The sequence below is a fragment of the Raphanus sativus genome, chromosome 4 (genome assembly GCF_000801105.2).
Source record: "Raphanus sativus cultivar WK10039 chromosome 4, ASM80110v3, whole genome shotgun sequence".
NCBI lineage: Eukaryota > Viridiplantae > Streptophyta > Magnoliopsida > Brassicales > Brassicaceae > Raphanus > Raphanus sativus.
The window spans coordinates 10,403,163-10,415,637 of record NC_079514.1 but is presented as its reverse complement, the minus strand read 5'-3'; the positions used below and the strand labels follow the sequence as shown (position 1 = coordinate 10,415,637).

General features: G+C 39.2%; 2 protein-coding genes across 2 annotated transcripts; both read right to left on the bottom strand.

Moving 5' to 3' along the window:
* Nucleotides 1–245: 245 nt before the first annotated feature.
* LOC108832089 (probable sucrose-phosphate synthase 2) lies at nt 246–6,078 on the bottom strand. The gene is made up of 13 exons (XM_018605576.2): nt 5,556–6,078; nt 5,371–5,460; nt 4,945–5,186; nt 4,786–4,849; nt 4,031–4,723; nt 3,808–3,924; nt 3,561–3,692; nt 3,275–3,451; nt 2,174–2,227; nt 2,039–2,101; nt 1,051–1,941; nt 837–964; nt 246–663 (listed from the first exon to the last, which is right to left on the bottom strand). Exons 1-13 carry the CDS (start codon nt 5,751–5,753, stop codon nt 387–389), a joined length of 3,126 nt encoding a protein of 1,041 aa, XP_018461078.2. The 5' UTR covers nt 5,754–6,078; the 3' UTR covers nt 246–386.
* Nucleotides 6,079–10,846: 4,768 nt separating this feature from the next.
* LOC108855341 (cell wall integrity and stress response component 1) lies at nt 10,847–12,475 on the bottom strand. Its single transcript, XM_018629139.2, has one exon. It carries the CDS (start codon nt 12,350–12,352, stop codon nt 11,711–11,713), a length of 642 nt encoding a protein of 213 aa, XP_018484641.1. The 5' UTR covers nt 12,353–12,475; the 3' UTR covers nt 10,847–11,710.

The window sequence follows — 12,475 nt, the reverse complement described above, 5'->3', positions numbered from 1 at the left end:
TTAACACTATTCCCCCCCCCCCCCCACTTTATTTTTGTTTTCTAGAAATTGTTCTACACGGCAAGTGTGTTCTGATAAATAGCACTCAAGGGAGGGATGCACAAAGGATATGTGTTTTTACCCACTTTTTGGAAAACTTGGTGACGTAAAGCGAAAGCTCCTTATACATCAGTAACATCACGGCGGAATGGTGTATAACTTGTACAAAATACAAATAAATATGTAAATGCACTAGCTGCTATATATTGTGGAAAGAAAACAATATAGTGGCACTTATTTTCCAATGATCCCTCGAGTTGTTTATGAAGAAAAAACATACAGTATTTGTTTTATTGTCAGAGGAAAAAAAGAAGAATACTTCAGTACTAAGGTTGCATCTTCATATCTCAGGTTTTGACGCTTAGTTTCTCAAGAGCAGCCTTAATGCATTCGCGGTCACATTGGTCGGCTCTGGTGATATTGGGACTGTTTACTGGAGTCACGTCCTCTAGTGGGTAACTTCTGTTGCCATTAAGCACACGTGCGGTTGCGTCACTCGCTACACCTTTGACTATTACTGTCTTGTGCACTCCTCCGAGCAACCCTTCGTAGTCCGTATCTCCGCTGTCTCCCACGAAAACAACCATCTTCGATAAATCCACTCCCCACCTCACCAGCAGGTACCTGAACAAACCAGAGAGTTAAAGTTCTTTGGTCTGATGATCAGAATGAAAGAGATTCTAATCTTGATTGTTATAAACTTATATAAATGCAAATGCAAATGCAAACGTCAATGCATAAATTAGTGTTTGAAGTCATCTATGTTTCTAGTAGAGGTAGAACCGTAGAAGATATACCTGAGGGCCTGAGATCGTGAAGCAAGGACAGGGATAACGTTGAGCTTAGTCCCCCCTTTGCAGTATACTGCATTGCAACGCAAAGCCTGAACTCTCATCAACTTCCTCAGCTCCTTCACCGGAGGTACCTGCGAAGAGTAGCATGCATATGAAGCCCCACCATGTTGAGCGAATACATATTTGTAGAGTTATCAGTAATCGAGTTCTGTTTTACCAAAGTCGGCTCTTTGACTTTGAAAGATAGGCAATAGTTAGATGAGGAAGATTCATCTTCCGATAGAATCTCGCCATCATGTTGCTTCTTCTTCTTCTCGTGTACTGAACCGATCCAACGGACCAAAGTCTTTCTCAGGCTCTCTCCTCCCCACCTGTACTCTATGTGTGAATGGTAATCTGAGTCTAGCGCATAAGGCAGTTTGGTCTTGTCTTCAGATGCAGAGGATGTGAAGTAGAGTTCACTTCCGCTGTTGCAGATCACGGCGTCGAAATCCTGAGGGTTTAACCCTCCTGAAAGAATTGTGGAGTGAGTCTCGGATACGTTCATTGAGGTTGAGAGGATGAATCCTATCGAAGACGCGTTTTTTCCGCCCCCCACATCAATAACTGTTTTAGCTACTTCAAGAAGATCTGAGGCTTTGTCACAGTCCACGGAGATGACAAATATATACTTCCGTCTTTTCAGTGTCGGAATCTTGCCACTTCCATACACCTTCTCTGTCGATGTGCTCTTTGGCGCCAGTGTTGAAACAGCCTTTTCTAGCTTCGCTTCAGCATCTAAATTGGTACTTTTACCTTCTCCTTTCTCTCCGTCTAAGGAAAGTTTTAGGTTCAGAGAGATATCATTAATGTCTCTGAGGGAATCACTAGGTGAATCAGGGTCAGAGTTTTCGAAATCAGTGCTCTGCCACTGAGGATGTCTTTGCTTGCACCCTGCTATGCGCGACAGGTAGGTCTTGCAGTGCTCTGGCCAAGAAAACAAGTGTATGTTTTTTAGGCCGTTCTGTCTGCATCTTGTCCAGAGGTTTTTGTCTGAAACCAGTTTCAGGAGAGCATCAGCTATAGCTTGCTGATCATGAGGGTCAACCAAAAGACCATTGTCAAGAACCTGTCAATTAGTTAGCCAAATTTATCAATAAAGATTATTCCACGGAAGCATTGGATAACAAATGCAACGTCATTCTGTAGTATAGCGAGATACAAACCCGGTTAATGTCGACGGGACCTCCATTTTTTGTTGCAACCATAGGCAATCCATGAGCTCCAGCCTGTTAGACACAGCTTGGTCAAAAGATAGCGTGACGAATAATAAAGCAGTTAAGAGAAAACAAGACTATTACCTCAATTAGAGTCAGTCCAAATGGTTCAATCACAGCTGGATTGATAAAAACTCCCTGAAAAAATAAATGATTTGAGATAAGATGGATGACCAAACTGCTTTGCAATAATAGCTGCAGAAGTACAAGCTAACATCCTATATTACATAGGTTTTGAGAAAAAAGGTTTGTTGGCTGCATGGAATATGCGACAGTAGAGGATTGTATGAAGCATAGAAGAAGATCACATCGAGTTTCTATCCTTAATAGAGTGGAGGTGGAGATTGAGAGGATTTAAGAGAACAGATCGCTTGAAGAAGATGTGTCATTATGGAAAACAGAGAAGGGGAAATATAAGAAGAAGTTTTCCACAAAAGAAACTTGGATGTGTATACGAGAAAGACACTTGCAATGCTATTGGCACCAAGCAGTCTGGTTCAAACACGCCACTCCAAAGTTTTCCTTTATCACCTGGCTAGCTATGCGTGGGAGATTAGCTACGGGGAGAGGATGCAATACTGGAATGGAAACACAGATGTGAGTTGTATTCTTTGCAGGAATCCTTTGGAGACCTTGAACCATTTATTTTTTGAGTGTCCTTATTCGACAAAAGTGTGGGATGATTTGATGAGAGGGATACTTAAAGACCAACACGCGGTTGGATGGGAGAACATCACTCACCTGATTATGGGTTCCTCAGTATGGAGTAAAGTGAAGCTCTACATTGTGCGTTACATGTTTCAAGCATCTATCCACACTATCTGGAGAGAACGAAACAGGCGCAGACATGGTGAAGTGGCGGTCTCTGCAGAGGTTACAATAAGGAGACTAGAGAAGCATATGCGCAATCAATTTACGGTGATAAGAAGAAGAGGAGACACAGATTATGAGAGGGAGATGGAAGAATGGTTTAGTAGAGAAACATGAGGAGTTTTTTGTTTTGACATTTTAAGAAGTTTTTTCTCTTATTAAACAAAGGATACACTTAGTTGTAACAAAGTTCTTTTTTCTTTGAATAAAATTTAACATTCTATTCAAAAAAAAAAAAAGACTCAACGATGGATAAATTGGGACAGAAAATAGATATAAAGGGAAAAGTAACAGTCAACAAGTCCAGAACCTTACTTTTGTTTTGGCTGCTAAGCGATAAATCTCAGGCACATCAGATTGTTTGTGATGCTTAGGCATTGCCACTTGACCATAAAGATCATATTTATCTATCAGTTTCAGAATTGAAAGAAGCACCGAAGCATTGGTGCTAGACAACTCATCGATATCATCTCTGTTTCCCATTATCAATGTCTGCAATTGAAGAGAAACAAAAACGTAATGCAAAAATGAAACATCGCCCTGGAAACTAAAAGGGAAACATAGATGTTCTTCAGTAGAGAAGATAAAGAAGAAGACTTACAAGGTTAGCAAGTTCCCTTAATGGACGACATTCTCCAAATGCTTTGACTAAAGTTACCAAGTTTTTCTTAGGGTCTGGCCGAGCAAGAGCGAGTATCATGGGCTTGCGTGGGTTAGAAAAGAAACGCATAATCTGCCAATGTGAAGAGTTCAGAGTAAATATAAAGATAGCACTGACATAACTTAAAGGTAATACTGTCATCTAATATGTAAAAGAAAAATGTTTATTGTTCGAAGATTAGACTAACCTCAGACCAAATTGGCGGATCATGAGATTGTGGATTTTGGTCGTCTCTAGCTCCTTCCCCATCGTTATCCACATCATGTGGTACAATGTGATGAAATTCCATTCCTGGAGGAATCACCTACATTCAGACAACAAAGCTACCAATCAACACAAAGAAATATTCAGAAACAGAATTCACCAGTAGCAGAGAGTAACTAAGAAGACAGGATGGAGATGATACTTACAACCATGCGAGGCATAAATCTGCCATGACAGCTGACACCCCTTTTCATCCTGGCCCTGAGTTTTCGCTCCAAAACTGGATCAAAACCATCATAAAGACGCCACTGCTCTTCTATCTCTTGCCTTGTACTAGTAATAATAATCTCAGAGGCATCAAGGCATAGCTCCTCAGCCTCAATCCGCCTCATTATTTTGTAGTTAGAATTTATTTCTTCTTTCGGCCGGCCTTGTTTCAGGAGTTGCTCCAGCTTATCACGGCCAAGAGAATGTCCGGTGAAAACCATCGGTACATTTAGAGCCCCCGAGAGAAGTGCGGTGGAATCTCCTGCATCTGCGTAATGCCCGTGAATAGCAACAGGCCAAACAGGTTTTCCACCACCGATATGCTCACTAAGAGCTTTGGACATCTGCATGACATGGCTAAGCGCCCTGTCAACAAATTCAGGGATGTGAGGCCAGAGGAGCTCTTTCTCTACGTATTTATCTTTTGGACCGAATGGTATACGAATTATATAAGCTCCACTACTCTCTCCATTCTCCTGATCTGTGTCTGTGTCCAGAGGATTAAGCATCTCAGATGGTTCAGCATAGCTCCAGTCAACATCCGGTGCTGATACCTGACGGGTCAACAAATCAACCCGGTACACTCCAGGCATTGATCCCAAAGCCCTTGCAAGTTCCACAACATACTTAACCTGTTTATCAGAAAATGTTAGACGCTGTGTGAAACGAATAACTACAATTTGAAAAAGCCAACCTGGCCACCGGTATCAGAATCCCGACCAAGCTCCATGTTCTCACCACGTATCAAACCGTGAAGACTGCAAGAAAAAAAGTTCCAATAGTATTTAGCAACTACAAACTACTGTTTGATTCCAACTTGTTGGAAACTTTCTATCGAGTAACATATAAATACCTTATTAAGACGATGTAAAGCTTTTTTTCCTTGTGTTGAGCAAACCAATTCTCAAACACATCAACAGAGCTGATCCGAGACATCCTCCCTTTGGAGCTATCAGTAGGAGTTAGAATCTCACCAGGCACGTCAGCTTTCTCTCCTTCCGAAAAGTCCTCTGACATATCAGCAGTAGCCTCCAAGCGTGCTCTCTCTCGCAAGAGATGGCGTTTAGCAGTACGCTTAGCATACTTCCCTGCAACCTAAAGTGAACACACAAAAAATGTTGACCAAGGACAAAAAAAAAAGAATCAAGAAAAGAGTAAACACAATAATGAATGATTCTACTAACAAGATCAAGAAACCAATACTACTCTGATCACACAATACACAGAAAACAAATAAATGAAAGATCGAAACAAAACTCTCATCAATGATCGATCAAACCTGCTTCTTCTGGCGAGCGAGATTCCAAATCCTCCAGCAGAGATTCTCCAGCCTCGTGTTCCTCTCCTGTGGACTTCTCGTTGCAGCAGCCTGTGTGCAGAATCATAAATCCACGTCAAAAAAGGAAAAAAATAAAATCAAAAGAGAGAGTGTGTGTGTGTGTGTGTGTGTGAAGCGTATATTACCTGAATCCATGAACGGTGGAGATCGGTTTCATCGAAGCCTGTGATGACCTCCTCGACGAAGTAACGAGTGGGACTGAAATGACCACGCTCTCTCAGCAGCAGCGATGATTTGGAGTCGCTGTATTTGGAATCGCCGATCCCCGGCTCCGCCGCGAGGATCGCCTCCAGGTAACTGTTCACCCAGTCGTTTCCCACCATTTCTCACGCGATCTGAACCAGAAAACGAAAATACTAAAGCCGATCCTGCAGAATATACTCGTCGATCAGAAAATCGCGTGCACAATTACGCTTCGATTTCGAGAATATGAATGCAGGTTATGCGGAAAGGAGATGGATCAAGCGATCGTAGGAAGAGAGAGATGAGAGATGGAATTAGAGAGGATATCGAGAGAGAGAGAGAGAGTCGGAGAGATCAGTTTTTTTTTGGAAGTGGAAGCTTCGAGTTTTGCTACTACACATGAGTGAGAAGCGGGAGGAGCGGGCGCGCGCGTGATTCCGAGATGTATCTCGAAAAAGGGCAGTTTTTTTTTTTATTTTTTACCTTCTTTTATACTCTTTGATTTTAAATTGAGAAAAATAATTACGGCCTTTTGTTTCTGGGCCGCGTCTTCCTCTTTTTGTCTTGGGTTTTGCTAATTCCTATTTGTGCTAGTGGGCTAGATATCTAAAATTCTTTTTTTCTGTTGGGCTTTTGCCTTGATCTGTGCAAGTTATAAGGAAAGTATTGAAAAAGAAAATTATAATTCATGAAAGTGCAGCTAGGGACTAGGGTTAACTATTTCCTTGAACAAAATAAATATATAAGTTTTAAAGTAGTGTTTAAAAAAAATTAGAGTTTTTCTCTTTTGGAAAATAAAGCGTCTATGTAGTTCGCTTTCAGGTAGCACATAAGCTGTCACACTTCTATTTTTAAACACCGATTACTTTGGATTCGCAAAAACAGTCCAAAAATAATACTACAACAATGCAACTCTCAAAACTTTGTTCATGTGTTGGGGTAAAGCAGAAACACACATGTTTCTTTGTGTAGAAAAGATAATCTCTCAATTAAGTAAAATAGTAGTAACACACATTGACAAAAAACAACACTAATGAAACAAAACAAACTCGAGATGAGAAACCCTAATTAATAACAAAAGTGATATCAATCAATCATTGGGTGGCTTTTGGTTCTGGATCATGAGCGAGACCGAGCTCGTCTTCGTATTGCACTTCTTGTCCACTCGCGTGAGACTCAAGACCTACTCGACGATTCCTGATGCTTTTCACTGTGCAGACCCATATGATATAAAGAATAATTAAAGAGCATATAAGGGTGGCAACGATCAATCCGGCTCCCATTATCAAGAACAAAACTGAGGATCTATTGCTTTATTGATTGTTTCTTATTGCTTTATTGATTGTTTCTCTTCTGCTATGCCTTTCTCAATTCTCATCTACCTGCTTTGTATTTATAATAACTGTCTAGGATGTTTATTTAAATTACATCAGGGTGAGGAATATTTATTTTTAGTTAGGATTAGGATTCGGATTTATATATTTGATTATTATCAGGATTAGGGCTACTTGAAGTTTATCGTGTTAGTTTAAAAGCACAATGTCAACAATTTTTCTCTTGATACATCTTCTTTTAGGTGGGCTTTTCACTACCAATGATCCGTTTGAGTTCCACATATACATATCCAATAAGCCTTTTCACATTTATTTAACAAAAAGAAAATCCAAAAGTTTTTTTCACATATGGAGAACCTAGACTAATTCCAAATATGATGCGAAGCTCTACAGATAGACCCTTTCTCTTGATATGCAACTGACCGTAAACATAAATCTATATATGTATTGGTGTTCAGGAATAATGTGACTTAATTCGCATAGCCGATAGCGGAGATACATTGAAAGGAGGTGTGTCAAATGATCCTATAAATTCTTTAAAACAAAACTTTGGCTGTATTTTTGTAAGAAAAATTAATAAAATGTTGTAAAATTAGTTTATTGACCCCTCTAATATTTGCTGAAATCAGTTTGAACCCAAGATTTTTCAAACCAATAACTATACTGAGCCCGGTAAATGTTGTGGTTGGCTCCGCCACTGCGTATAGCAGGTGGGATCGAACTTAAGACGTGTTAACGTCTCAAACCTCTTTTCTTACCACTTGACCACAAGATCTTTGACAAATCTAAAAAGGTTCCTTCAACTTCTAGGTTCTTTTTTTTTGCTAAATAAAATCCAAGTTTATACATTGTGATTTAAACTAGATGTTTTGTTAGTGAGCTTTTCAATTAACCAAAAAACTGAAGTCTATTAAACAAAAAATAAATGCAAAGTTTTTGATTAAAATATTTATTTTTAAGAATCAGTTAACAACATAATATATATAATATCTCGAGTAATGTTAAAACCTGATCATATACATTTGTATGTAGGTCATACAGGCGAATTGTAACTTCTAAGGATAAACCTTGAAAGCAATGCCTCTGAAAATTGAAAACTGTAACGTTCAAAAGATTTGCCACTTGGTGGTAACTGATTTAAACCCAAAAATAGTCTAAGGCAACAACCGTCCAAAAATAATACTACACAATAATGCAACTTTAAGATACATCCCTTCAAAGTTCATATCTCAAAACTTTGTTCATGTGCTGGGGAAATTATAGCACCTAAAACACAGATGTTTTTATGTAAAACAGTAATCTCTCAGTTAAGTAAAATAATAACACATAACAAAGAAGAAGAAGAAAAAAACTAACGAAACAAGACAAACTCGAGATGAGAAAACCCTAATCACAAAAGTGATATCAATCAATCATTGGGTGGGTTTTGGATGATCACGGAGACCCTTCTCGTCGTCATATGGCACTACTTCTCCACTCGGACGAGATTCAAGCCCTACTCGACGACTCCAGGTGTTTCTCACTGCGCAGGCGTATATGTTATAAAGAACAAATAAACATAATATAACGATCCAGAAGATCGTTAGGCGTTCCATCATCAACAACAAACCGGGGATCTAATGCTTTATTGATTGTTTCTCGTCAGGTATGCCTTTCTCATCAACCGGCTTTGTATTTATAGTCACCGGTATGCTTTATTTAAATCACATTAGGGTTATGATTTTGTTTTATTTTTATATTTTAGAGAAGCATATAAGGGTAAGAATTTATAATTCTGATTACGATTAGGATTGGGATTATAGTCCTTTGAAGTTTATACGTGTTAATTTAGAAGCCCAAATGCCCAATGTTCAACAAATTTTCTCCTGATACATCTTTGTATAGATGGGCTTTTTACTACCCATGAACCGTTGGAGTTTCCACAACACATATCCAATCAGCTTTTCACATTTTTTACAAAAGAAAATAAATCCAAAAAAGCTCCAAGTATACGTGTTGATTTAAACTAAATGTTTTGTGCGTGAGCTTTTTACTAAACCAGAAAACTGTATAAGTTAATATAACTATCAAACAAAAAGATGTCAAGTTTTTGATTATAAGATGTATGACATAGAGTTGTCAACAACATAATATCTCGATTAATAGGTGATTGAAATGTTTAAACCTGATCATAAATATGTTTGTATGCAGGTCATACCTCATACGTTACGCAGGAGTTCTAACTTCTAACTTCTAAGGATAAAACCTTAAAAGTAATGCCTCCAAAACACGGAAAAACGTAACGTTCAAAGGATTTGACACTTGGTGGTGAAAATGGCCAAATCCAACCATAGTAAAATCCAGAAACCTTATCTCTTTGTGGCCTCATCAGACATCACATGTGGTGTCATAGAACTCTTGTGGGTTGTGGGTCATGGCTCCTTTCACATCCCAACGCCTATTTTCCGTCACCAAAACCTAATAAATTTTCTTTTTGCTTTGTTTTTTGTTTGGACAAATTAAAAAGTACATGAATGTTTGTAAATAGCAAAAACTTATCGCCTGACATCATTATCAAAGACATTATCCGATCATATCTATTATTCGGCGCTTTTATCCTTTATAATGGACACCCATTATTTCAAAATTTAAATTCGGATCAATTGCAAGCTAAGCTATATCATTGGTTGGACAAGCCCCTCAGTTCAAATATTTTTCAGCTAAGATGGGTCTTATTAAAGGCGTTTAGGTGCTAAAACAATTAAATATCACCAAGGAAATATAAGTATTACATGTACATGTAATTATGTCGTATACTACATAAAAATCATTGTTAATTTTACATTTTATTAGGACAAGTGAGTAGACAAGTAGTGGTTGCTTAGTCTGTGCTGAGCTGTTACCTAGTGGATTAGAAACTGATAGCATTCATCCCCATATCATGTACTATTGATTTTCTTAACTATTTTAATAAAGCAAAACTTCTGAAAAGATTCAGCCAAAAGTATTGGTGCTTTTAGGAATTTAAAAAAAAATGAATTCCGTGTTCTCTCTCTCTCAACGTTAAAACTTGCGATAGAAATGCCAAAGTAAAAGGGAGAGAGAAACCCACAAATGATGTATACGTTGGGAAGAAAATAATGGCGCATCTAAATTATGTTGGCAGATAGGTCCATACAAGATGATGGTCCAGTCTACATGATCTTCCACCTACTGTTGCTTTTGTTAGGAGGTCGGTTGGATCTTATCTTTGAATACAACTAGCGTGTTGATAAGGAAATGGTTGCATTGTTATAATCCTAAACTATTCATTTTTGTTAGTTTATGTTAATATGTTAATAAATATCGGCAATTTCGTCTAAACACTGATTATAGTCTTTAACGATATGACTTGCAGAGGTTCCAGATCTGAAAATCCGTTCCAGACCAAAACTATACATACATATATATATATGAAGGACAAGAATTATGATATAGCTTTCAGTTCACATGTCCGTTTCACAACCGTTGTTTATGCAAAGGCTTCATCTACCATGGTGAAAAGGTTAGAAGAAGATCACTCAGCTTAGCACTTAAGAGATGGAGAAATAATATTATTTCGATCAAACAAATCAAAGTTACGCAAGCACAGTGTTTATTAATCTTAATCAGGGAGCTTTATGAATCGACCGATGCCTAGAAATGCTCCCTCCAGATAAAGAAGACGTGCCTGCCACCATTCTTACTTCTTTTTCTTTTCCATTTTTCTTTTGCTTTTATCGTAATGTTGTTATTATTTTTTTATATTGGATTCTTAAATTTAATCTCATGATGTGAGCTGTCTTCCATAACAACCTGAGAGCTGTATAGGAAAAATAAGATTTGTACGTTGATTCCTTCGTATTTCTGAGGTTTTCTAGCGCCAAAGTTACCCGCCTTAATGGTTTGAAGAATCTCCTTTCGAAAATCTTAGGTATTTACAAAATTCGATATTTATTTTGTCTTAGTTCTTTTAGACTCTAAAGTCATTTATGTCCAAGCTTCTTCTTGTCCCACATAAAGTACAAGGTCAAAATGTTGAATTTTTTCTTACAGTCCAGTTTCTCCCATGTTCAAAGTCCACAAAAACCATAGTTGAACGTAACGGTTGTCCTAAGTCACGTTCTTTCTCCCCCCCTTCGTACGAAACCTGAAAAACACGTTAACACAAAAAAAAAAAGAAACAGAACAAACGTTCACAAGGAATAAAAAACGGACTTAACCAATTAAAAATAAGACATACCTCACAAGTCACACACGACGAACAACGCATACCTGGAAAATTGTAACGGAACACGTAACGAGCCACACGACGACGGTTAACGGCAAACAGAACGGGTCTACGGCAGTGGAGAACGTTGACGGAACAGATAACGGTGAAGGCAAACTATGCAAAACTCAAATCCAGAATATTAACCAAGTCCCTTGTTCATCATATCCAGTTTTAATTACGCAATTCAACACTGCTGTTCGATTTTTTTTTCTTTATATTTGTTCTAAGATATTTTCTGCTTAGGGAAACATTATCTGCTTCGATATCATATCAGTCCTAGGGTACAATCTCATCTTCACCCAACATAACAAAGTCTTTTAAGACGGTGTCGTTTTCAATCTCCGGTTTACATAATTCGGTCCAATTTGACTCGACCCGTCCGCGCAGATCCAGCTCGCTTCGGATCTGGACTTCTTCTGCCGGATCTATCCGGAAATACAGATTTTTCTGTTGGCTGATTCAGACACAAGAACAAACCTGAAAAAAAAACAAATCAGACACCTTCTTCCGCTTTGGACATAGACGATAGCCTGCTAGGCCTGGGCTGATAAGCAGATCGCCTCTTGAGCTGATGCGACGAAGGCCTTATCAGCGTCGTCAACGCTCTTCTCACCCACTCCCCTTCGACGCCACCGATCCTCACCAGCGAGTTCGTCATCGCCGACCTCCGCATATTCAATCCGTTATTCGACGAATACGACGTCGCGGCGCCCTGGCCGTGCGGATTCGCCACGTTCTTGTGGAGACCGCACCGGAACGATCCGGGGTGAGTCGTCGGCGAACACATACACGTCCTCCTCCTACTCGAATCGGCGATCATCTTGTTGCTGCTCGGCTTCTTCGAAACGGCGACGGATTGGTTCGGGGATACGGATCTGTTATCGATTGAGTAACGGAACGACTGGTTTAACGGCGTTGATGAGAAGAGGTTCACGCGCGTAGGAGACGCGGATCTGTGGTGGGGCTGTTGTTGACGGCTGTTGCTGAAAAAGGATGTGGAGGAGAAGCTGGAGCTTGTGGAGGAAGCGAAGCCTGATGAGGAAGGAGACGATACGCCGCCGTAGAAACGACCGGACGGTGATACTGAGCGTAGCACCGGTCCGCTTGATTTGGTTCTTGACGAATTAATCACCATTTTTGTTTTTTGTTTTTTGTTTTTGAGAAATTGAATTTGAAAAAGAGATTTCTAGAAGAAGAAGGAAGGCTTTGTTCTCTTTATGGGTTCCCGGTTGGGTAGTTGGTTCGGCAAACCTAGCGA